General features: G+C 42.3%; 1 protein-coding gene across 2 annotated transcripts in view; it reads left to right on the forward strand.

Moving 5' to 3' along the window:
- Window positions 1-19,698, forward strand: part of LOC135704215 (connectin-like) — a 517,879-nt gene extending 498,181 nt beyond the window's left edge. For both annotated transcript variants that reach the window (XM_065225689.1, XM_065225688.1), the window contains 3 exons: window positions 17,116-18,070; window positions 18,147-18,363; window positions 19,153-19,698. In XM_065225689.1, the coding sequence (XP_065081761.1) occupies window positions 17,207-18,070; window positions 18,147-18,363; window positions 19,153-19,631 (1,560 nt within the window). In that variant the 5' untranslated portion in view covers window positions 17,116-17,206 and the 3' untranslated portion in view covers window positions 19,632-19,698. The remainder of the gene's footprint in view (window positions 1-17,115; window positions 18,071-18,146; window positions 18,364-19,152) is intronic.
- Window positions 19,699-25,318: the final 5,620 nt, after the last annotated feature.

Below are 25,318 nucleotides of genomic sequence, written 5' to 3' on the forward strand. Positions count from 1 at the left end.
GCAAACCAAGTCAATATAAACTTTACGTGTGTTCATGTCGTTGGTCACGATATAACGCGATCGGATAAGTAGATGGCGGTAGTGTTTAACGTATTTTAAATATGGAGTTTTGGTGTAAGAATCTGAACACAACTTCTATGAGATGGCACGTCGGTTCGTCCTTGCTACAACTGATGCATTAGTGTTAATCAATTATGATTGGCGCGATCGTGATTTGTGCGATCGAGAGAGTACGGATGGTTCCAGGCACCTTCCGTAGGTACAATGTAAGTTTGGAAAGACAACAATTAATCAATCTTCAGTTAAACAGCGAGTGTACTTGGTACACGACATTCATATCACACTAGTCCGTGAACTCAAATGTTTCAAATTTAAAAAAAGAAGGTTATGAAATATGACCCTGTACAAGAAATTGTAAAAATTGATGAAGGTTTAGAGATCGCCTAAAGCGCACAGTGGGCACAAATTTACATAACCGCGACCAAATTGAATATCTCGGTTGCCAAACGGTTTTAGTCAACATGTTGTACATATTTTTAATGGAAAAACTCTTCTGAATCGATTGGTGGTGGTTTCATGATTCCTTCCTATATTTCTTTGGATCCGGCCTACCTACAGCAGAAGGAGGAGGAGAATCGACTGCCGAGCAACGCAAAGTACCTCAGTCTGATAAGTGTTTTGCTGTAAGTGGCCAATTCATTCACGTCCGGACATAGCGGTTAGCACATCGATTCTGGCACAGAAGTCGAGTTGTCCAACGCAACTGGATTGGCAGGAAGCGAAAAGGGTGCTCAAGTACTATCAGAAATACACATGCTTGGAGGTTTTTGCAGATGTTGACTGGGCTGGCAACCATCGCGACCGGTATCCAGATTCGTTTCGGAGATGGTATCAAAGCTCGAAAACCACGAACAATGGTACAGCGTTCTTGGAAAATGTGAACTACGACCCGTTTTGGTTTTTGATTGAAACAAAACGAAGAAAAGTGTTTTCTATAATTGTTTACCATTATAATGAAGTATTTGCAATGTCCTATAACGTGGTAGCAATAACTCAGTTGGTTTACATTTGCAACATTGGCCCTCATGAACGCCCACTGTCAAATTAATCGAAAGATGACTTCAAATGAAATCATAAATTCTGCCGAAAACAAACAAATTTCACCAGGAAAAACGAACAATAAAATTTCCACCAAGCAAGCAAATCTCTCCCGACACTAAGCGCTTTTAATCGTCTTAAATTTGGAGACCATTTTCCCAAACATCATCACCCCCTCCGGCACACGAGCGGTCTCTGGCTGTAATGGTAGGTGGTAATTGGCTTACAGTTCACACATCGTCTCAAACCCTTTCGCTCCCGAAGCAAGCATGCTCGGAGATTTGTAAACGCAACAATTTTTAAGCGAATTCAACGTCCTTATCAAGGTTTGTTCAGCCGTCATCCTGGGTGAACACTGCGGATTGCGTGTGGCAGACTAACAGTGCGTGCACTGCTCGTCCCGGCTGCGGCCTAATTGAATCCTTTCAAATTAGCATTAAATTCTGTGCGTGGCGATGTGTGCACATAATTAAAACGCGACCACGTGCTGTCTGTTTCCATTCCTTAATGGAGCATCGGGTCCGAGGGAAGGAGGGACGAAAGAAAAGATAATGAAATGTCTTCTCTACTAATTGTCGACAGGGGAAACTCTTTTCGTCCAACAGGGCGGTTTTACGCTGTCACGTGAAGCATTGCGTGCACTTTTGCGGTTGTCTTCGTGACACCGTCATCAACCGGTCAGGACTGTCACTAGGAGGTGGTGCTAGTCGACGGCTTCCCGCACGGATTTCTGTCGATTAATTATTGAGCATCGATAATGAGCCGAGGGTGATTGGTGTGTGCTATTTATGGCAAAGTTCTGTGCAAACATAATGGCTGTAATTTAGCTGGATGGCTCAGCTGCGGTTTTGAAGTTTGTTTGCTTAGAGTGGAGCAATTTTCAGGTTTATAAAGTATAGTATAGTGGAGGCCTCCGACAGTATTGGCGTGGAATATCTAAAGGGATACTGCACATTTGATTATCAGGGTGGTCAAAGAGCTCCTCCATGAGATGGGGAAACGCCAAAGACGCATATTGCATTCCATTCTACCCTTGTTACGTTGCTTGTGAATTTTAGGAATGTTTGAGTTTGCCGAAGCCAGTAAGCTCTATTTCCTTTGCCAGATTGCTTTGTAGCATGGTGAGTGGAGAGCAAAAAACTACAAAGGACAGCCCTTTGAGGTTGTACGCAATGGTGACGTAGGACTACGTGGTCTTATATAATCACTGTTATTTGTTAACTGCAGCAGGAACTTGTGTTTTGTGTAGGAATATGAATTTGAGCAGGGTTCTCTCTGTTTATACTCTTTAGCATGACTATGATTGCCCTGAAAAGAACCTTTTGATATGAGTTTAAGTTGGGACATGTTAAGAAATGTAACCCTTTTTTGAAAATCTTGGTGGCCCTGAAAAGGGTCAATAGTTGTACAGGCTTAACGCCTTTGGAAGATGATGATGACGCGTAGGCAGCTCGATCAAAAAATTGAACCGGATGATTGGGCACTCGCAAGAGTCAGTTGACGACTGAATTAAGGCTTCACTAACCTATTTCGCACTATATATGCTTTGCTCTTCTATCATCCAGAACAACAAACGTATCAATGAATGTGTTTGCCGTCGAGTTATTAACGAAATAGAAAGTCGCTGAAGAGAATCGATCAAAATCACATGCACCACTGCTTCCTGCAAGTTTGGTTACAAGATTACAACTCTGGATAGCATTTTGTGTGGTCGTGGGGGGCGTGTAGTTCTGAATATGGCGATGAGTGTGCAACATTTTACGCAATTGCATCCTCCCTATCCGCACACGCCCGAAGACCGGAGGCAAATGCCACTACGACTTGTCTAGTCTACTAACGACTCTCTGATGACAGTGTTGGGGAAGCACCAATGCTACATCGACATGTGGCGTCTAGAATCGATTATCTGATGACTGTGTTGGGAAAGCAGCATATGCATGTAATTGGAGGATTTGTTAGTTATTTCGACGCTTTTGAACAATGCTTGACAATACCGACCAACAGTCGATGCGTAGAAATATTTCTGATCGATTGGTGTTAAAATTATTTAAATTGGTTCAGGGGCAGCTGATTTATTAACATTCAAAATCTTTCATAATTTCGTTACATGTTCACAAAGTGTACTCCCATGGTTTTCGTCAGTTTTGTGATAGTAGCAGAAGCATCAAATTACTTGTTTACGTGTTGTTTACTTCTCCATTCATTAAGTTCACACGTTGCGAGCTGTCCAGAATAGTGCCCTTTGTTAATATCAGTTGCGGAAAACATCTACTCGTTCAACTTCTGTTGTGTCTAATTGAGGTTAACCCATTTGTAAACACAAATGAAAAGCTGCTTGATTTGGCATTCACTACCAATCCAGACGTTTTTGATCTCCTTGAACCAGCGGTTCCACTGCTTAATGTTGACATCCATCACAGGCCATTCATTCTGAACCTCGATGCGCACTTCAATCTACCTGATCGTCATGATGTCCCAGCAGTATTTGAACTTAAAAACTCACAGTCACACTCACAGCCGCCCTAGATCATACTTACAGCAGTTAATTGGTCCCTGGTTCTGAACGGTGATTCAGTTGACGTCATTACAAACCAGTTCTACGAAATTTTCCACGAGTGTGTTCCTCTTCGTAGACCTTTCTCCGGCTACTCTGCGTGGAAACGCTGGTAGAATACAGAGCTGCGTAACTTCCGCAACAAACTCCGCAAGGCCCGCAAACGGTTTTTCATCTCTAAATCCGAGGACAACCGAAATACTCTTCGTTCAATTGAAACTCAATACAACGAACTACTCGCCGCTAGCTACGAAGAACATGTTCAACGAACACAGTCAAACGTGAGACAAAACCCATCGAATTTCTGGAAATTCGTGAAGTCGCAAAGGATGTGCAATCGCCTACCCAACACAGTTGTTCTAGACGGCGTAACCGCAATCGCCGGAAGAGATCGCAAATTTGTTCGCTACGCTTTTTCAATGTGTTTATGGTGCAAGGCAAGCTCGCCTCTCCGCTTACAGCGTCAACGATTGACATGAATATGACTTAAATTTCCCCTTACTACGCTTCACGCCAGATGATGTCATACAGTTTTGACCAACTTAATGCATCAAAAAGCCCCGGATTTGACGAAATTCCTCCGAATTTCCTGAAATACTGCGCTCGCTCGCTGGCTTTACCGATTCGCTGTATTTTCAGTCATTCGCTGTCCGAGAGGACGTTCCCCAGCTTATGGAAAACTGCTGCTATCGTACCAATACACAAATCCGGTAGCTGTAACCACGTTGACAATTATCGTGGTATTTCGCTTATATGCTGCATTAGCAAGGTTTTCGAAACCCTAGTGAACGGAGCACTTTACAGTGTTGTTCAGCCTTTAATATCGGAGTATCAGCATGGGTTTGTTCAACATCGTCCTACATCCACGAATTTGATGTGTTATACCAACACACTGTTCCGCGAGGTCGAACTTCGCAATCAGGTTGACTCTTTTTACATTGATTTTTCAAAAGCGTTTGACACGGTACCACGTGCTTGTGAAAAACTGAAAGCTATGGGACTCTCCGATTGGATGGTTGACTGGATTCGGTCTTACCTGACGAATCGTAATGCTTTCGTGTCGTTAAACTCTACTCGTTCGGAATCGTTTTCAATCACTTCCGGTGTACCACAGGGCAGTGTGCTGGGACCATTAATTTTCGTATTGTTTGTAAATGATTTGTGTCAAGCAGATGTTTTCCGATGACTTGAAAATCTACAGAATCCTCGACTGTATTGTACTTCAGCGTGATATTGACAATGTGTTGCTATGGTGCAGTGAAAACGGAATGAAAGTCAATATAAAAAAAATTCAAAATAATTTCATTTTCTCGTCGCTGCGCCCCTATCACTCACCAGTACACGCTGGAATCTGTAATATTGGAACGAGTGTCATCAATTCTTGATCTAGGGGCTACGATTGACTCAAAGTTGAGGTTTAACAACCACGTAGCGATGGTTACTTCGAAGGCATATGCTGTTCTGGGTTTCATTCGGCGGTACACTTGGAAGTTCACGGATATCTTCGCCCAGAAGATGCTGTACTGTACCCAAGTAACATTTTAAGTTTTATGAAATACTACAAAGCAACTATAAAACAACATTCATAAAACCCTGGTCAAGGCTATCTTGTCATTAATGCATCCACCAAAACCTCATTAAGACTAGAATATGTCTAGTTGGCCCACCCTGAAGAAGGTTCTGAAGGGTGTATTCTCGAAGCTCTTCAAGATTGATTTACTGCAAAAGGTTGTATGACGAACGCATTGAAAACTATTTGAAAACTACAACAAAAGCTATTTAGCAACAATCAAAACCCTTTCCGAGCCGTTTCCCCTAGCCGCTTACTAAATCCACTAGGAAAGCATCAATCAAGATAGAAAAGGATTTATGAATCCGATCTTATCAAAATAATTATAATAGAAACTGATGGTATAAAAATCGTGTTGAATATCCAAATTTATTACAATAGTTCTCATTATGTGGCCTAGTTTTAAGTGGCTTATTAAATTTCATGTGAAGTGTACATGAAAACATTGAAAAAAATAGGTCCGCTCTCGTAAAACATCGATTTGACTAATTATTTTACATTGAATAAAATAAATTATTTTTCAGATCGAGCTAGGCTGAGATTATTTTTTTATGATATTCGCATTTAAATGTTTGTTCATTGCTAAATTTACCAAAATATAGTTATATCCAAGAAAATATAGAGAGAAAATCAAAGATTGTAAAAAAACAAGCAAACTAAATGTAATATGGCGGTGGCATAAAAGTTGATTTTCATGGGTCATTTGTGAAAAAGTTGTTTTGCTTTTAAGAAATCCATAACAAAATCCTTATGTTGTAAAATGGCTTTTATGAAGAAAACTTGCAGGCTGAATTGTATTTATCTAAGGCCATTTTGCTTGATCTTAACCCGTTCAGATTTATGGCAGCATTTATGGAGGCAAAGTTGCTTGCAAAAGTTAAACGTCAAAGTTTGTTTATCTTTCGATAGTTGCGCTGTGAGATTCAGCGTTCTTCCAGGCGATTATCTCCCGATGGCTTGGAAGCAGTTCCTAAGAAAGTGTTCACAATATTTCGCATTTCGCACAACTGTAACCTCGATAATTCCCGAAAAGATCCCCTTCTTCCGGATGGTTCTGGAAGTGCACCATCCAACGATGCAGAAATGTACAGTTGAATTAATTTTTTCCAAGTGATGACCCTTTCACCGAATAAAATCGCAGCTATGGATCGGAAACCAACTAGTGTTCGCTAACTGACAGTTTCAGTGGTTTGCTGTCGGTACTGACACAAGTTATTCCGATCTTCATCTATTCGCAAGGTCTGGAGAAGGCTGGTTTATTTTCAGGCTGTTTTGACAATGTTTTATGAATTTGAGGACCACGCTCACTTCTCTCTTCTCCACCAGATGCTCAGTTGTTGATTGTAACCGTTCCGCCGGACGTGCTGGTTCTGAAATCGACCTTCCTTCGGTCGTTAGCATCGCTTGAATTTTTCTTCCAACTTCGTTTATCCTTCGATATATCCTTGTCATAAATTTGGTTTTTATTCACTGTGAGGATCCATCCTTAAAATTCAATTTGTAAACAGAGGAGATTTTATGATACACTTTTAAAAGCCTAAAAGGCAACAATATATACCATTTGCCCTCATTTAAAACTTAATGGTTATATGATTGCTTTTATAATGATAGAACAGGTTTATAGAGTATTTTATCAAGACATTAATAAAAAATTGCTAATGAAGTTTATGATTGATTTATAGAACAGTTTTATGGTGGGATTGAGAACAACTTTAAATTTAATTTTAAAACAAGACAGTTTTTGACTTCTCGACAGACTGTAAAAGGTTTTTAAAACAGCGTAAAGGTGAACTACTAAGCAGGAACGTGTTACACTGCAAAATGCTGGATTTAAACTAAATGGATTATTCATTGCCATTATAAAACCATCATAAATCAGAGTGGATGCCAAATGATTGCAGAATTGATACTTGGGTACTCTAGTAAGGAGCCTCCTAGAATATGCAGCTCCCATCTGGGCTCCGTTCCATACCTCACTCGTTTTAAAAGTTGAACGAATACAGAGACTAACCTGAAGGGGACATGTTGTCAAATCAACCTACTGATCATTCTTGTTTTGAAATTGGTTTCAAACGTGAATAAACCCTGTAGGATTTTTATGGCTTGTTTACGTTTGGAACCAGTTATGCGAGATAGGCGACAATTGATCGTATTTGACAGCCACCTCCCCCTTGGGATTAGCAGTTCTACATTGGCTGAAAAACAATCGGAATGGGAGAAACTGAAAACCAAAATCAAAACAAACAGAAACTCTGACCTCGGGACATCTTCAGGTTCCACAGAACCACACTAGACAAGAAAACTGTAAAAATTGGTAAAAATAACAAATTTTGTAAAAATTATTAAAACACATTTTCAATTAACTAAAATGTTAATAAACAATTTTATAGTCCCTGAAGAAGGTCCTAAACGGACCGAAACGTTGGACAAAAATTAAATAGCAGTATTTTGATTTTGTCGAGACTGAACAGCCATTCACAACACACTTGGGATTAACGACAAGAATTCACGCGTGTTGAATGAAAAAGATAACAACAAAACAAACCGAAAGTGAGAAATTCTCTGAAACGTCAAATCATTGTGACTAGACATGTGCGCCGAGTAAATTTTCCTATACAGGGTGCGTGACGAATTTTTGCAGTAAATTTCAAATAGTAATTTCTCATGCTTGTGCATCATGATTTAGATATATTTGGCAGCACTGGATAGCTTATACTGTTAGGTGTAAGATTTAATCAAACAATGTTGAGTAAACGTAAAGATGTCGAAACAAGAGAGCAATTTGTCAGCCGTTGTCGCTTTGTTGCGCGCCGGAGTATGCATGAAAGAAATATTTCGGTCGGTAAATGTGTCTGAAAGAACAGTGTATAATATTAAAAAAGGCTTGGGAAAGTGATAAGACGGAGCACCTGCTCATACTGCTAATAAAGCACAGAAATGGCTTACGGAAAATATTTCGTAAATTTGGGAGGAAGAAATTTGGCCCCCAAGCAGTCTCGATATCAATCCGTTGGATTATTTTGTATAGGGCGTCGTCCAACGAGATACCAATAGAACCCCTCACACCACACTTAAGTTGCTAAAAGCTAAAATCAAGGCAGTGATGACATCTATGGATCGAAACATTTTAAAACGTGCATACTGCAGTTTCCGGAAGCGTCTAACTACAGTCGTTGAAAGGGAAGGCAATTTTTTTGAATTAATTTACTTACAACTTCCATATGTTGCGAAAGAAAATAAATCGCACAAAATTCATTGCTAGAATAACTAACTGGTGTATTTTTTCTCAAATATGCCATTTACTGCAAAAATTCGCCACGCACCCTGTACTTTGCCGGGGAAAACTTCTAGAATATGGGGAAAATTTAAAAAATTGGACACAGATTAGAAGTGAACTATACGGGGAAAAATCTGAGTCCATTTTTATGAATTAAAAATCATGAATTGGAGAAACTTGCCATTCCATGGAATTATAACAATGATTCATAGATTCGTGATGGAGATTCATGATTTTATTATGCAGCGGAATCATGACCGCTACAAGCGTTACCTGACAAACCGTGTTCACCGAACTACATAGGTATCTCTTATACGACTCTTGCCTCCCTTATTCAAGTACTGATAGTTTAGTGGTCAAAGTAAGGGTTTTATGATCTTAAGATTTCTTGGTTCGAGACCAGCCTGATGTTTTTTTTTTTTGTTTTTTTTTTTTTTTTTTTTTTAACATTGATGGTTTAAAAGCTAAAAGTTAAATTCATGAATTTAGTTCATGATTTCAACTCGGATGATTCATGATTTAGGGAATTTTGGTTGCGTTACGCAAACATAGCTCATGATATCATGAATATAATTCATGGTGTATTTTCATAACATGACAATACACTAAGTTCATGAAATCATGAGTAATTTTTCTCATTTCGGAGATTGGTTTTGTTTCCGTGTAGTATTTAAAAGCAATCTGTTGCATTATGTAACGTTTTAATGGCCCCTAGGAATTGTTTCATTTATTGAGCATTACACGACATTAATAAGTTGATAGCTACGCCGCTGGTGTAGTGGTAAGCGTGATTACCTCTCACCTCAGCGGGCCTGGGTTCAATCCCAGTCGGCGCCGCCGGGATGTTCTGAGGCATAACATCTCTGATCACGGGAAGAAAAGCCGTTGGTCCCCGGTTCATGAGTTGATGGGTCGATAGGTAGGGTCCAGGTGTGGGAGCTGCCTCTCTGGCGTCGGTAGCATTGGTGCTCAGCACGGAAAACAAGATCGACGGAAAACAAACCAAGAAAAACAAAACAAAATGTTGATAGCGATAAATGATATGCTTGTATTACTCTGATACGTATTTGAATGTACACGCCTTGTAGTCATATAACTATTTATATGAAATTTAAAATGATGTATTTCGGATGTACGTAGAATCCCGCACAACTTGGACATGTAAGAGGTCAAATATCAACGTGTTGTTAATAAAAGTGACTTAAATCCGATCCGAATGATTCATTCCTGAGTGCTGGATCGAGAAAGTGTGAACAAACGGCAAAAAATTAAATGACAATGGTTGCATCACACACAAGTTCTAATTTCACCTCAAAGGTGCTGCGGATTTTTCATCGGCGTGTTTATTCGGTGGCTGTGGAGTTCCGCTGGCCGCTCCAGCGGATCGGAGTCGTCCGGTGGAATCGCTCTGCCAGTTGGGGAGCAACTCACCTATACGTGTGTCTTTGGCGACGGTCTGCGAGAGAAGAGGCCCGTTTGCTGCGCTACCGCGCTGACGAATGCTTCCGCTGTCGCTCTGGTGATGCAGGGGTGTGTTCGCATGCATTGACGGCCCACATCTCCTTTATCGGGCAACACCTTCCCCACATCCCCCTTCTCCTCCACTTTAAAGAAGAATACAATATAAGTCAACTACTCGATTTGAGCAGATGAAAATTACTCTAAGTAAAACTCGAACCAAATTGTGTTTATTTATGTTGCGAACCATTGGAAAAATAGTCTAAACGTGCCATTAATAAACAACAGTAATTTCCCAAATCGTTGATAGGAAATCGTGCCAAACTGGTTCATATGTATTGTTCGACAGCCCAAACTGCACCTAAGGCCTCGCGCTGGTTCTGGGCATATTTTCTTTCCGTTGGCGTCAGAGCTTTCGAGGCGAAACTTATGATATAGTATGCGAAACTTATGATATAGTATGGTTTTGTCGTGTTCTGAGAAGTATCCCAACGTGGTTGTGCAATTAGAGATCTTCTCCTTCACTGCCTCAAATGCTTTTTCCTGGTCTGGACTCCAACACCAGGTTTGGGCAGTGGATACAGCCCAAAGTGGACTTGTCATGTCAACGAATTTCTTAATGTAGGGGCTAAGGAATCATGCTAGGCCCAAAAAACTACGTAGCTCCGAGACGGTAGCTGGCCATCGAAATTTTCGAATGTCCTTGATTTTGGCTTCGTCTATGTGGAATCCATTTCCATCCAACTCGTGCACAAGGAATTTGGTGTAGCTTTTCTCGTATTCGCATTTCTCCACGTTTAAGGTCAAATTGTTGCCTCTTAGAATCTGCAATACCCTAGTGGTTGATGCACGGAGCGCTTCTAGTGTATTGGCGAAGATTAGTACATCGTCTATGTAAACTATCACATGTTTTACTCCTTCTAGCAGCCGGCACATTTCTCGCTGAAAGATTTCAGGGGCACAATTCACGCCGAACATCAAACGGGTGAATCGGTACATCCCGGTTTCTGTTAGGAACGTTGTCAGGTCACGTGATTCCTTCGCGAGTTCGAGGTGGTAGAAGGCATTACTTAGATCTAGTTTGGTGAAAAATCAAGATCCATGTAGCTTTACCTTCATTTCGTCCAACAAAGGAAGGCGGTAATATTCCCGTTTGATGGCCTTATTGGGTGAACGCATATTCACCACCAAACGGAAATCGATTTTACCTTTCAGCACGGCCGACATTCCGCTAATCCATTCGGGTGCCGTACTGACCCGCTCGATAATACCACGAGCCTCCATTTCATCCAGACGTTTCCTAGCTCCTTCTCGATAAGCATCTGGGACGTTATAGTAGGTGTTTTTTTCGGGTGGGATCGTTTTGTCTACACTAAACTTTACCTTCACTCCCGGCATCTTTGGGAATATTTCCAACAGGTTAGAGTTCGCGCAACTGTTAACCGTCAATCCCACTTTCAATAACTTCATCTCACTTGCCGTCGATCTTCCAAGTAACGATCGGCGGCCTTCATCAATCACGAGGAATTCTGCTGATACCGTTGGTTTCGTGGACCCTATGACCTCTACCTGAGCTCGAAAAACGTGACTCACTGACATAGGCTTCTTAACGGTATACGCCCGAACTTCTTGATTAGGCTGAAGATTTAATGGTTCCAGACCAACCAATCCCATGCGTAATTGATTACTCAGATTCTCCCAGTCGGAACCACCGATGATATTTACGTTGGATCCCGAATCAATCAAGAAGCTGATGGGACTTGATGATCCGAGACGGCAGTATACCAGTAGATCTTCGATAGAAATAGCGCTTATACCCTGTAATGAATGTGTAAACGTTTCGGATAAGATACTGTTGTGCTACACTTACGCAACCCATGTTTTTTTTTATTTCTCTAGATCTTTTAAAACAATTCACCGTACCTGTTCAGCTTTCTCGTCTTCGGTTGAATCTAGCGAATCAGTCCGCTTTTGTTTCACTTTCTGGTGGTCTTGGACGAAACTGACGCGCCTTTTACGGCAAGCTGCGGCGAAATGGCCCTCAATGCCGCAATTGTTGCATTTCTTTCTCTCGGCTGGACATCAATTTCCAGTATGGGACTGTCGGTTACACCTTGAGCATCGTGATCGCCGGCCCTGACCATAGCGTCCTGATGACCGATATGGTTCTGTCAGTCTCGCACGTGTCTGTTCTGACTGTCTGAAATGCTGCTTCTTCTGATGTTCGTTGTTGGACTGCTGGGTGACAGCGAGTATAGCCTGAGGGTGATCATCATTCCGCTTGTTTTCTGCTTTGTATGCCTCATCTTTGGTTGCAGACTGCACGATGTAATTCGTTTTATAATTGAACGTGCGAGCGGTTTTGGCCAAGTCCTTGTTCAGCATACCCTTAAGCAGCTGTGTTCGGACGAATCTCTCTTGGTCATCTAAGCTGTATCCACACAATCTCACTTTCTCTGTGAGTCTAGAATGAAAAGCAACGACGGGCTCGGCCTTGCCTTGCTGCATGCTGGTAAAAGCTTCGTGCTCCGATGCCGAATCCGTCATTGACCTCAAATACGTATCAACATTCGTTAAGAATGACGAGTAGGAAGTCGATTCATCTAGGTTCGGCCTAAGCTTAGCGGCTCTGACTATCCCTTGCAATTCTGTGCCCATTGACAAAAAGAGGAGCTTGGCGCGACAAATAGGATCCGACACATTCGAAAGCGATATTGCTATCTCGAAATTTTCGAGAAACCGCTGCCAAGCCTCCCACAGCTTATTGGCGGGCACGTCTTTGGGGAAGGCTGGGATCTGTTCCCAACGGATGCTTGAGGTGTTTTGAATAGTTCCGCTGGCCTCAACGGAATTGCCCCAGCCTTTTTCCCTTTCATGCGGACGATCAGATCCTTTTGGGACCTCGTGTAGAACGTTTCCTTGGGCAGTTTCCATGGATTTTACGAGCTGCGTTAAGACGTTTTCAAGGCGAGAAATCCGTCCATAGAGGCTTTCATCAGCTTCCATTGTGGGTGCACTTCAGTGTATTCGATTTATTTGCCATTAACTATAATGGCAAACCTGGCAGGATCGCCAATGTGGAGTTCCGCTGGCCGCTCCAGCGGTTCGGAGTCTTCCGGTGGAATCGCTCTGCCAGTTGGGGAGCAACTCACCTATACGTGTGTCTTTGGCGACGGTCTGCGAGAGAAGAGGCCCGTTTGCTGCGCTACCGCGCTGACGAATGCTTCCGCTGTCGCTCTGGTGATGCAGGGGTGTGTTCGCATGCATTGACGGCCCACATCTCCTTTATCGGGCAACACCTTCCCCACAGTGGCATAAAAGATTTTACCGGCTCAATTTCATCAGCGGAGGCGGTAGACAGGTCTAATTGTGTCCTCCGTCAAAAAAGCAAGGAAAGGATTTTCTGTGAACATTTGTGGACTGATGTGTATCCTCTAGTGATTTTCAAAATTCAAGTTCAACAATATTTAACTCTACCATATTGTATTTCATGAACAAATGTCCAAAAAGCACTAATATGTCTAGGTACAACTTTGGAACACCCCTGCTTGTTTCAGATGACGTTTAAACAGCTCATTATCACGCTGAATCATTGTTTACATTTCAATCAACAGTTTCTTGTATCGCAAGTGTCAGTTCTTTACATGTTCGTGACAATGCGAACCAAGAAATTTTCTCCGGAAACAAGTGTACTATCTCCAGCATTTCTCTGAGTCTATAAGCGAAATTGGAAGGTGTAAGCATTGGAGCCGTTCAAAACGCGATTCGAAATTATGATGATGAAGCAACTTTCCAAGACAAGCAAAAATCTGGACGAAAACCGAACCCTGTTGACCGAAATCTGGACGAAATCCGAACCCTGTTGACCGAAATCTAGACCGGAAAATCGAGCAAGTCTTCACTCGCATAAAAAATTGTTTCGATTCGAGACGTGGCTAAAAAATTGGGATTCTCGAAGAGTAACGTCCAGCAAGAATGAGTCTAAAGACGTATAAGAAGCAGAAGAAGCCAAAGCGCAGTGACGAACAAGCCGCATCCGTCAAACCGAGGGCTCGAAAGTTATACGACCAATTGCTGTGCGGAAAATCGATGTACGTGATTATGGATGATGAATCATACGTTAAATTTGATTACAAAGCTCTTCCTGGTGATCAGCACTACACCGCGTTTGTGATGGCCGAAGTGTTGACGACGCGGGTGAGTCGATTTTTACCGAAGAATTCGGTAAAAAGGCTATGGTTTGGCAAGCCATTTGTGAGTGTGGTATGCTTTCCAAACCGTTTGTGACAACGGAGACAATGACATGATCCGCAAACACGACGCCTAAGTACTGTTTTGATGTCGGTTCATTACTTCAAGGACACGTTAGCCTGGCATAAAGCCAACAAGGTCCAATTCGTACCCAAGGAGATGAATCCGCCAAACTTTTCCCAGGCCAGGCCAATCGAAACTTTTTGGGCCCTGACCATATTTGCGGAAACATGTAAAGGCAGCGGATTCCGTTACAAAGTTTGTGAAACACTGCGAAAAAGTATCCAAAATTGTTGAAAATTGGAAAGGCATCTGTGCTGAAACCAACGAGTAGCGTGAGATCAAAAATCCGACTTGGCTTACGATTGATCGGATCTCGGATTTTCTACGTTTAACTGTAAGAGAATACTATAGAGAACATGAATACGAAATAAAAACCGAATTTGCTGTAAACAGAATTACGTTATCGTTTTTTTTTAATCATGCTAAGACATTCTGGGACACCCTATACATATCTGTGGAAATTAATAGCTGAGGAAGTCGTGTTGCCAAAACCGGGTAGGTACTGTTATTCTTTTGAACCTTTATGGAACATCAGGGAATATCAGGGAATTTGGTTTTCTTCATTGAGTAGAAACCATGATAAAGAGTTTTGTTTCATAAGTAGGGTTTTTGATCTAATTTCCGTCGTACTAAGCACAACCCACGCTTTATCTCTCTTTTCTGAACGAGTTTAAACAAAAAGGGGAATATTTCTGTCAAATATAACTTCTAAATTTATTCACCTTTTCATACGTACTATTGAATTTGATAAAGAGTCACAAATTGTTGAGATATTTTTTAAAATCTAATACTGCTTCTTGATTCTAAATTTGTTCTACGAGTTTCAATTCCGTCCAAACGCATTGAAACGGTATTAGATTTTCTTCGTCCTACGGATAAACGTAGAAAAAGGGGATTCGCTAGGAGCGCTTCTTTTATTTTGAAAACAATAGGTGTAAATATTCATACAATGCGCTCTAATAGGATTTATGTTGTAGCTAATGAACTAACGCATCGGCACATACCTATTATTGATTTGTGCACGGTGAGATCATTGATATTATTGATCTTTTCTGATCGATAGAACGGAAATGGGCGATAACGACAAAGTAGCGCTCTACCCTATAGTAGAAGTAACCTACAACAATCAAGAGCATCACAAAGATTTGAATTTGGGATAATCCTTGAGGACGTACCAAGGACAAAGATATCAGCAATTACCAAACTTGAATGTGTATTGTGTGAGCTAATGTTTGTGGTCTTCGAAGAGATAGTAAGATGCGTCATAAAAAACACCGGCTGAGTATCACCTTACTGACACGTATTCATTGTCCCAAAACAGCTACCCAGTCAACGCAAATTATACCGCTGCCCGAAAATAAATTAATTGATCCAGAAATCGAGCATTGCAACTAATTTCGTTTATTTTAATTTCGCATCTACAAACTTCAAGCCCAATAGTTTATGAAAAACCACAACTGAGGATGCAATTGCAAACATTACCCAAAGCTTCTGCATACATCGGGCCAAACATTATTGCAGGCCGGCCTCTACTTCCGCTCTGCAATCTGCAAAATCAACAGCTTCCCCGCCCTCGAGTCACCAGTACATACGAGAAATGAAAGTTGACTCATTCGGCCATGTTTGCGCTTCTATTTCACCATCAAATATGAAAGCAATCAAATACACTGACTGCAAGGACAACTCAAACACTGACTGTGGAGGACCTGGTAGAGTTCTGCTGACTACGGGCACTGTTTGCTCATACCTCTAGCTACTAACACTCTCGTGAGTTCGGCACAGTGAATTTGGTTGGGAAAATAAAACAGGCCACCGTCAACGCAACTTTGGGTGGGAGTTGTGTACTGAACGGACTGGCCGGTAAATTTGGAGATATATGCAAAGACTGCATGATGTGCTATGTTTTCGGTGTTGATTTTCGATCCAATATTAATGAGCTATGATTGCTCTAAATATTTATTCGTCCTATGTTGGTAGCATGTGGGTATCAGGATTTTGTTTCCGGCCATGGAGGCGCAATCGAATAGCACTCCAACAATGCACTAAAGGGTTCGCACAATGGTTTTCAGCTTCAATAACAGGTCGGCGTTTTGTTTGCTGTTCGGATGCCGGGTGATGAGTTAACGGATGATTAGCGATTTTTTTTTTAAATTAGCCTTTCAAGGATCGAACAATAGGATGATAGTATGAATTCATCATTAATCGTCCCCTGAAGCAACAACGGTGACGACAATGACCACGCCGAGCATTCAGGAAAATAATTCATTCGGAAAATTTATTTCGACTACGGATAAATAACTGAGCCTTTAATGGCTTTTGTTTTGCCCAGGGGCTGGTTCAGGTGGATAAGTTTAAATTATTTAGAATCCCATGGATTCACATATAGTTGAATCAAAATTAAAATAAAACTGCTGTTGTTTTGCATGTTGATTCCCCTTCAATTTGAGTCAAGTAATTAAAAAAAAAGTCCACTGCTAAGGTGATTGCTGCCACCCACGCTCCAGCAGAACAAAAAAAAAACTCCTAATCCAATAATTGCCCCATGATTTTGTATTTCTTTCTCCGTTTAATTGCAAAAAAAAGCACTCCCAGCCAAACGCGTGTTTCCTCCCGTTGCAGAAATAAAACGCCACCCAAATAGCAAAAACAAACAATCCGGATTAGTTACCCTCGCGCGTCTTCCAAACAAACAAAACATCAGCAAACCGAACCGACCGAACCTATTCGCTTCCTTGAACCGTAAACTCAGAACAAACGAAATCAAATCAAACCAATTAGCGAATGGTGTTTACATTTCCGCTTTTTCTCCTCTCTTTCTCACTTTCCCGGTGTGTTTACCTTTAGCCGTTTCATCTAGGATTACCCCAACCACCGGGCACGGTTGACCTGTGAAAACCAACCGTCTCTACAAAGGAAGAAGGAAAATCCCTCAGTCATGTCTCCATCACGAACAACCTGCTCACGGTCGAGCTTAGCAACGCTGGCGCTCATTCTGTCAATCACCTCGACCCTTGCCAGAAGCTACGAAAAGGATACCCACCGAAAGGGGAAATCCACACAGATCTACGCCTCGCAGCCCACGATCACCACTCCGCTGGTGGATATCTGCTCCGAGGACATCAACATGAAGTTGGCCTGCCATTGCTCGCCGGAAGGCCACGCCAAAGCCCAGAAGGTTTCCTGCTCGATCTTCGACGGTGAACTCCCCCGGAAGGATGCCAACTGGTTGGCCTTCCACACCCAGACCAGTTTGGAGAATCTCAAATTCACCGTCCGAAAGTCCGGCAATCTCACCTACATCCCATCGGACGTGCTGTTCACGCTGAAGAAGCTTCGGACGCTTTCGATCGAGTACGGAATCATTGCGGATATCCATCCGTACGCGTTCGGGAATCTGACTGAACTGCGAACGGTGAACTTGCCAAACAATCAGATCAGGATGCTACACCCCAACGCATTCGCCAACCATCCGTCGCTGGATGAGATCATGTTGGAGAATAACGACATCCGCAAGGTAGACCGGGAAGCGTTCGTCAACTTGCCGATGTTGATCAAGCTGAATTTGGCCAACAATACGATCAGTGAGCTGCACGACAATGGCTTCATCGAGCTGTCGAAGCTGGAGGAGCTACGGCTGGAGATGAACATGATTTCGGTGCTGGCCAAGGAGTATTTCAAGGGACTGGACAATCTGAAGATCTTGAAGTTGTCGTTCAATGACGTCAACTACGTGGGCGGTACGGTGTTTGCCGATCTGTGGAGCCTGCAGATGCTGTTTCTGGATGGGAACAAAATTGAGGTGAGTTGGGATGGTACTGTCTGCATAGAGAAAGAATTCTAATCAATTTTACTTTTATCTATTTGACTTCCGACAGAAATTGGACGAACGAGCCTTCGACGGGTTGAGCAACCTTCATTATCTGCACCTGGAAAACAACCGGTTGATAACGCTGGAGACTGGTACGTTCACGAGCGTTCCGGCCCTGAAGGTACTCAACCTGGATGGCAATGCACTGGAAACGCTGAGCTACAACCACATCGTTCCGCTGATGGATAACCTGGTCAACAAAAGTGCGCTGCTTTCGATCAGAGGTGCGTATTGTGCTAGTGCTATTGATTTCGAGTTAATTGCCAAAATCAACTGATAAGTCGAAGGTAGTTGTGTAGTTCAAATAAGGCATCGGAAGCAATTTAAAAGTATCTCCAGGGCATATTCACGTCATCAAATCATAAACATTTTATAGAAAAGGTGAAAAGGTCAGAGAACTTCGATCATATGTCAGAGGTTCCAGTTAACTTCGAAATGAGAAATCGTGTTTGAGAATTCAGTACACATTAAGGGAAATCCAGCGTCATAATCATATGGGCACTAAAAATTTACAAAAATCATAAAACAACAACTTTTGGACAGAAAACCATTTTTTTGGGCTAGCAATATCATTTCAAGCCAGAATTGTCGATGCATATCATGAAAAGTAAAGCCATATTGCACTTTCCTTGAACAGAAAAGAATTCTCGATCTTATATATCCCAAGTAACAATTTTGGTTTTATGAGGGTTCTGTAGACCATGATTTAGATTTGAAGAATGCTATAAAACCTTGATAAAACCTGCAATGTTACTTGGGATTTCTATCCGGTATTGTAAATTCCCGAAATTTAGGGACTTTACTGAAGTTTTCAGAGCTTCTCCATCTAGGAAGTTCTTTAAATAATCTATAATTTGCTCAATCATTTGCCGAAAATCACCGGACCTTAAGGCCAAAACCAACCCTTTAAAGCATTTCCCGTGCCAGTAGGCAATCTAAATAATCATGTTCTTCTTAAACTAATCTCCCAGAAAATTAAAACGCCCCATTCCACCGCATCTTTTTCCCCGCAGAAAACCGCTTCATCTGCGACTGTCGCCTGGCCTGGGTTTACGATCTCAGTAACCGCACCAGCAACGAGGACCTCCGGGAAAGCCTGAGCAAAATCGAGTGCACCCTCGGTAAGAAGACCTCCTACAGCAACGACCCCCGGCATGCGCAGTCCGTGGACCCGACCCTCCTGGAACCGGCATTCGACGACGACGGCGAGTACATCGAGGATGCCGCCGAGAACGAATTCACCGTCGAGGAGCAGCCCGAAGTGCTCAACCTGATCAAGGTGGGCAAGGAGCGGCTTCCCTGCCCGGAGGAACTGATCGGCCCGACTGACGGGCCCTATCCGCGTGAATCCAAAGGCTTGGTCGATCGATCCAGGGGACACTCCGGAGTCAGTGCCATTCGGCCAAGCAGCAGTAGCACGATCTATTCCGCTGTAGCATGTATTTTCGTTTCCTCCGTAGGCTTAGTGATGATCTCTAGCGATAGATTGTAAATTTGCTTAACTTATTTCCCTGCTGTGTATGTATTAGACGTGTAAGAGTGTACCGATAAAAACAAAAGACAAAGATTTACGAAACCAAGTAAAATGCATGATTTTAAGAGACCCCCTAAGGTAAGAACTGCGCTACCAAACTAGGATGTAATGTGAATTTCGGTCCCAGAAAATAATTAAAAAAAACCAAAAGTCGGAGAACGAGTATTTGTGTCCCCGAGGAAACCTCCTGATCTTTACAGCTACTTCTCTTTTTAACTGGTAAAAATAGACTTAAGCTAACCAATAATCCGATAAGAAAGACAAAATCACTCACACAGACACAGATTCTTCTTCACAATAACAAAAAGAGACATAATGAAACAAGTGATGATTAAGTGAGACATTAAGGAACTAAGCAGAAACCAATCGCCGAAAATGATTTAAGGAAGTAAATTTTAACGGTAGTCAAATCTTTTCAGTCACTTCATTACAAGTAAGTAAATAACAGAACTAAAGAAAAAAAAAACCCAAGGAAAACAGAAGAAAACAAAGAATTTGAAAATCTACTTTTTAGAATTATTTTTGATAAAGCAATAAAAAATTGATTTTCAAAGCGAAACCGTTTGCTCCCTGGCTCAGAACAAATCCGGGTGATATCACTTCCATTGATGCGTGCCACCCTTTTGCGTCCCTCGGATAAGCGGAGAGAAACCATGCTCGCTTTATGCACCCCCACCGAATCATCGAAAAGCAAGTATGATCCTTTAGGGTGCATGCAAATCGTTCCAAGACTGCCGAAACAAGCAAATACCTGGAACGGGCGACTTGCACGTACAATCCGGGACGGGTTTGCGGATCCAAAATCGAATCGTATCATCACTTATTCACCGCTCTGCCCCCAACCGCTTCTATCGGTTCCGGTAAATCAAATTTGCAGTCGGTGGAAAATGCGCTGATGCTGATGGGATTTTGCTTCTGCTTGTCATATTTCGTTTTTCTTATTGTTTTTCTCTCGAGGTTGGGTCATCTTGAGGCGGAAGCAGAGAAGGTCTGTGCTTCCGAGTAATGGATCGTTGAAAATTTGATAACGGGATTAATTGAAATGGTGCCGCTGGCGGATGGTTCTATGGATCAGCGAGGATTGAGGGCATCCGGTGAGTATGATACTAGGGATATTGGCTGGGCGTAAGTGGAATTTCGTAATTGACGTAGCTAGGAAATTTATCTGGAGCCTGTTGCACTTTTGTTTGATTTTGATTAAACTACGGTTGCGAAGATGCTATTGAATCAAATTGCGTCCAGGCAACTTGTTTTTCGGTAAAATGAGACTTGTAACAAAAACGGGGGGTGTTTTCAAACCCATATTTCTCCAAAGCATTAATGTGACATATGTAATGCAATATGCCATTCGACGGGGAATTTATCCAGCAATTTTGTGGCGTATAGTACAAACAGTGAAAATAGCTTTAAAAAAAATCAGAAATTTAACTAAAACTGGTAGCATCAAAATTTCCTATACATTTCCTTATACCACAAGGTGTCTTTCCTAACAGAGCCATCACATAGTTGGTACCAAACGAAACAAGCCGAAGCTGCATTTATTTTCGAACGTTGGACGTGTTCCTACCGTTCATCACGAAGCAGCTCTACACAAACGGTATGAAGAGCACTTCAGCCAGAAAAAAAATAGTGAAGAAGCAACACCGGCATTGTTCGAGTCGATGCTCATCGTGAGAAACACCACTGTTGGCCATCTTTACCAAGTGTCATGCTTACAAAGCGCTTATAGATCTCAGAATTCCTCAACCACAACAAAGAACAATTAACCCGGTACCGTGCACCAAACTCGCCACTGCCAGAAGAATATGAACCTGTGTGTAATCCACGCTAAGTGTGTCATAACCATCCCAAAAATCTCCAGCTCGTTGCTCGTATTGTCAGCCTTCTACACTTACTTAACAAAACCAAACTGCCATCATTTTTTTTAAACATAGGACTACGTCTTTCGGGAAGAGTGCCAATCCAGGGAAATGTAGCCAAAATTGGAAAGATTTCAAATGCTAATAACTTCACCAACAATCAATGGGTATTGACGATTTTTAAGTCGATCGACTCGGCAGTCTTATAAGATTTGTGTGATATGGCGCACATTATAATTTTTTATTATTTAAATAGCTTATATCTAAGAAATATGGAAACATTTCAATTTCTCATACATTTTCATCGACCGCACGGTGCTCGCCTCTAACACAGGCATCAGAAAATTGGTCCCTAACAAAACAAGCCAAAGCCGCATAATCATTCACCGTTGCACGTTGGACGTTAGATCCAAAACTGATTTTTGGATTCTGGGAACATTTTTATGGTATTGTTCCTCTGTATTTTACAGCTTTTGTCAGGTTAATCCATACCAAACCGACATATTCGTTTCAGCTCGGGTGCCGTTTTTTTTTTTATTTTAGAGTCCCAGAATTTTATAAAACTTTGCCCAAAGGTAGAATATATGGTTAAATTAAAGATACAAATATTCAAACATCACATCAAAGGTTGATTAATTGCGTAGGAAATCAGTGTGGCACGGCAGTTGTGATCAGCATACACCTTCCAGTCTAATGAAACAGGTCAAAAACTGTTCAAATCCACCCATACAATTTTTTGTGTTGAATTTCTGTATGGCAAACTAGTGAACTTTCCGTGAACATTAACGGCAAAGAACTCACCAACACTGGGAGACCGTGAGCCCACCTGTCATAAAACCATCTCGACCGCGAGTGATGGAAGAAGTAAACAAAAACTCCTCTAGAGAGAAGGAGAGTGAACTTCAGCGAGAGGATGATTTGACGTGAGGGCAGCGTTGCCAGGTCATTTTCAGAAAAATCTGGACCAGGTAAAATATAAAATCTGGAAAAATCTGGAATGCTCCAAAAGATCCTCTTTTTAGCATAATGTCATTCAATGTTGTGTCTATTCTTAGACTTATCCGATAATTTCTTTTAAACTGCTTTGTAGGTAAGGTTAGAGTTGGTTTGAAATCCTTTTTAGTATTACCCAAGTACTCAAGTACTTTGCCAAAATGGTTTTCAAAGCCATTCAGAAACTGCACTTAAAATTTTAGTAAAATTAATCTCCAGTTTGGCTTCTTATTTTTTTATTAGAGGAAAGAGCAATTTAAAAGTCTGGGTAAATCTGGAACATATTAAAAAAAATCTGGAAAAATACGTGGTCTGTCTGTCTATCTGGCAAGGCGACTAAATATCTGGAAAATCCAGATAAATCTGGAATACTGGCAACGCTGCGTGAGGGGCGCTTTTCGAGCTAGGCGAGTAAGAGAGGTGACACAGTCGGAAGAAGCGTTTGTTTGTTTACTAAAAGAACCATGCCCATTTTGTTATGGCAAGTTTGCTATAAGAAATGCTCCTCGTGTTTATTAGCGAAATTCACATCAAAGATTGATTAATTGCGTAGGAAATCAGTTTGGCACGGCATTTGTGACCAGCGTACACCTTCCGGACATATGAAACAAGTCAAAAACCGTCCGAATTCGCAAAAAAAAAAATTTGTTTTGAATATCTGTATGGCAAAATAGTGAACTTTTCATGAACATTAACGGCAAAGAACTCACCAACACTGGGAGACCGTGAGTTCATGCCCACCTGTCATTTTGCATCTCGCTTTTTGAGACTCCGGATGACTTTTTTGTTCGACGCAAGGCTCTCAGAGTTCACCCAGAGTGAGAGTAAGAGCGTGTGGTATAAAAAGACATTTAGAAAATATGAACATGAGTGGCCGAGATGGAAAATGACAGGTGGGCAGGAACTCACGGTCTCCTAGTGTTGATGAGTTCTTTGCCGTTAATGTTCACGAAAAGTTCACTATTTTGCCATACAGAAATTCAAAACAAAATTTTTTTTTTGCGAATTCGGACGGTTTTTGACCGTGGTCCTTATTATGATGAGAAACTTTGCCCAAGACACCAAGTCGCGGAAATGCTTCGTTTCGGAGTTATTAATTTTGCTCCGCTAGATTGCATTCCTGGCCCAGTGTGCCAACCTCACCTTACCAATCAGGCTAAGGCCTTGTTGTCCTCTGCTGTCCGAAGAAGTCGTCTCCACTCTACTCGATCCATGGCCACACTTCGCCAGCCTCGTAGTCTGCGAAGGGTCCGCAGGTCGCCTTCTACTTGGTCGATCCACCTTTCCCGCTGCGCGCCTCTTCTTCTTGTTCCTGTAGGGTCGCTTTCCTGAACCATTTTCAGTGGGTCGTCATGCGGCATTCCAACGACATGCCCAGCCCACCGTAGTCACCTAATTTTTGCAATGTGGACGAAGGATGGTTCTCCCAGCAGCTGGTGCAATTCGTGGTCCACGTTCCGTCATCCATCGGCACTCCACCGTAGATGGTACGCAACACCTTCCGTTCGAAAACACCACATAGTCGAGGTCTGGTGGCCGTAGAGGACCATCGGTCTAATCAGCGTCGTGTAGATAGTGCGGCGGCGAATTTTATTTGACCGGAGCGTCCTCCGGAGTCCAAAGTATATACGATTCCCTGCCATAATGCGTCTTTGAATTTCTCTGCTGCTATCATTTTTGGCGATCACCAGTGAGCCCAAATACACGAATTCATCGACCACCTCGATTTCATCATCGTAAATCTGAACTCGGGGTGGGAGGCTAACATTGTCTAACCTAGAACCTCTTCCTTTCATGTATTTTGTCTTTAATGCGTTGATGGCAAGTCCAATCCACCTAGCTTCAGCCTTCAGTTTGATGTACGCTTTCCGCCATCATCTCAAAGTTCCGTGCCATGATGTCAATGTCATCGGCGAAGCCAAGAACCTGGATGGATTTCCTGAAGATCGTGCCACTCGTGTCTATCCCAGCTCTTCTGATCACACCTTCTAACGCGATGTTGAATAACAGACACGAAAGTCCATCACCTTGCCGAAACCCCCTTCGAAATTCAAAGGGGCTCGAGAGTGTCCCCGATACTCGAACAACGCACATCGCTCGATCCATCGTCGCCTTGACCAATCGCGTCAGTTTATCCGAAAATCCGTACTCGTGCATAATCTGCCATAGATGATCTCGATCGATTGTGTTGTATGATGTGTGGGCACGTTGTATTCGTGAAATTTCTGCAGAACCTGCCAAATCGCGAAAATTTGGTCCGTGGTAGCGCGGGCACCCATGAAGCCCGCCTGATATTGCCCCACGAACTCTCTTGCAAATGGTGGCAGGCGGCGACATAGAATTTGGGAGAGTACCTTGTAAGCGACGCTCAGCAGTATGATCACGCGGTAGTTGCAGCAATCCAACTCCCCATCGCCCTTTTAGTAGATTGGACCTTCCATCCACTCCGGTAATATCTCCTCCTCCCAAATCTTAGCAACTACCCAGTGCAGCGCTCTAGCCAGTGCTTCACCACCGTATTTTAATAGCTTACTTGGTAGTTGATCTACACCAGTTGCTTTGTTGTTCTTCAGCCGACCGATCTCCTCCTCAATATCTTGAAGATCAGGGGCCGGGAGCCTGTCGTCTTCTGCGCGTGCTCCAAGGTCTGTTGCCGTGCCAGCTTCGTTTTCTGCTGCTTCATCGTTGAGGTGCTCGTCATAGTACTGCTTCCACCTCTCAATCACCTCACACTCGTTTGTGAGAAGGTTACCGTCCAAGTCCTTGCACATATCGGCTTGCGGCATGTAGCCT

The sequence above is a fragment of the Ochlerotatus camptorhynchus genome, unplaced genomic scaffold (genome assembly GCF_037179485.1).
Source record: "Ochlerotatus camptorhynchus isolate MF236.1 unplaced genomic scaffold, CSIRO-AGI_Acam_v1.1 ptg000232l, whole genome shotgun sequence".
Taxonomy (NCBI): domain Eukaryota; kingdom Metazoa; phylum Arthropoda; class Insecta; order Diptera; family Culicidae; genus Ochlerotatus; species Ochlerotatus camptorhynchus.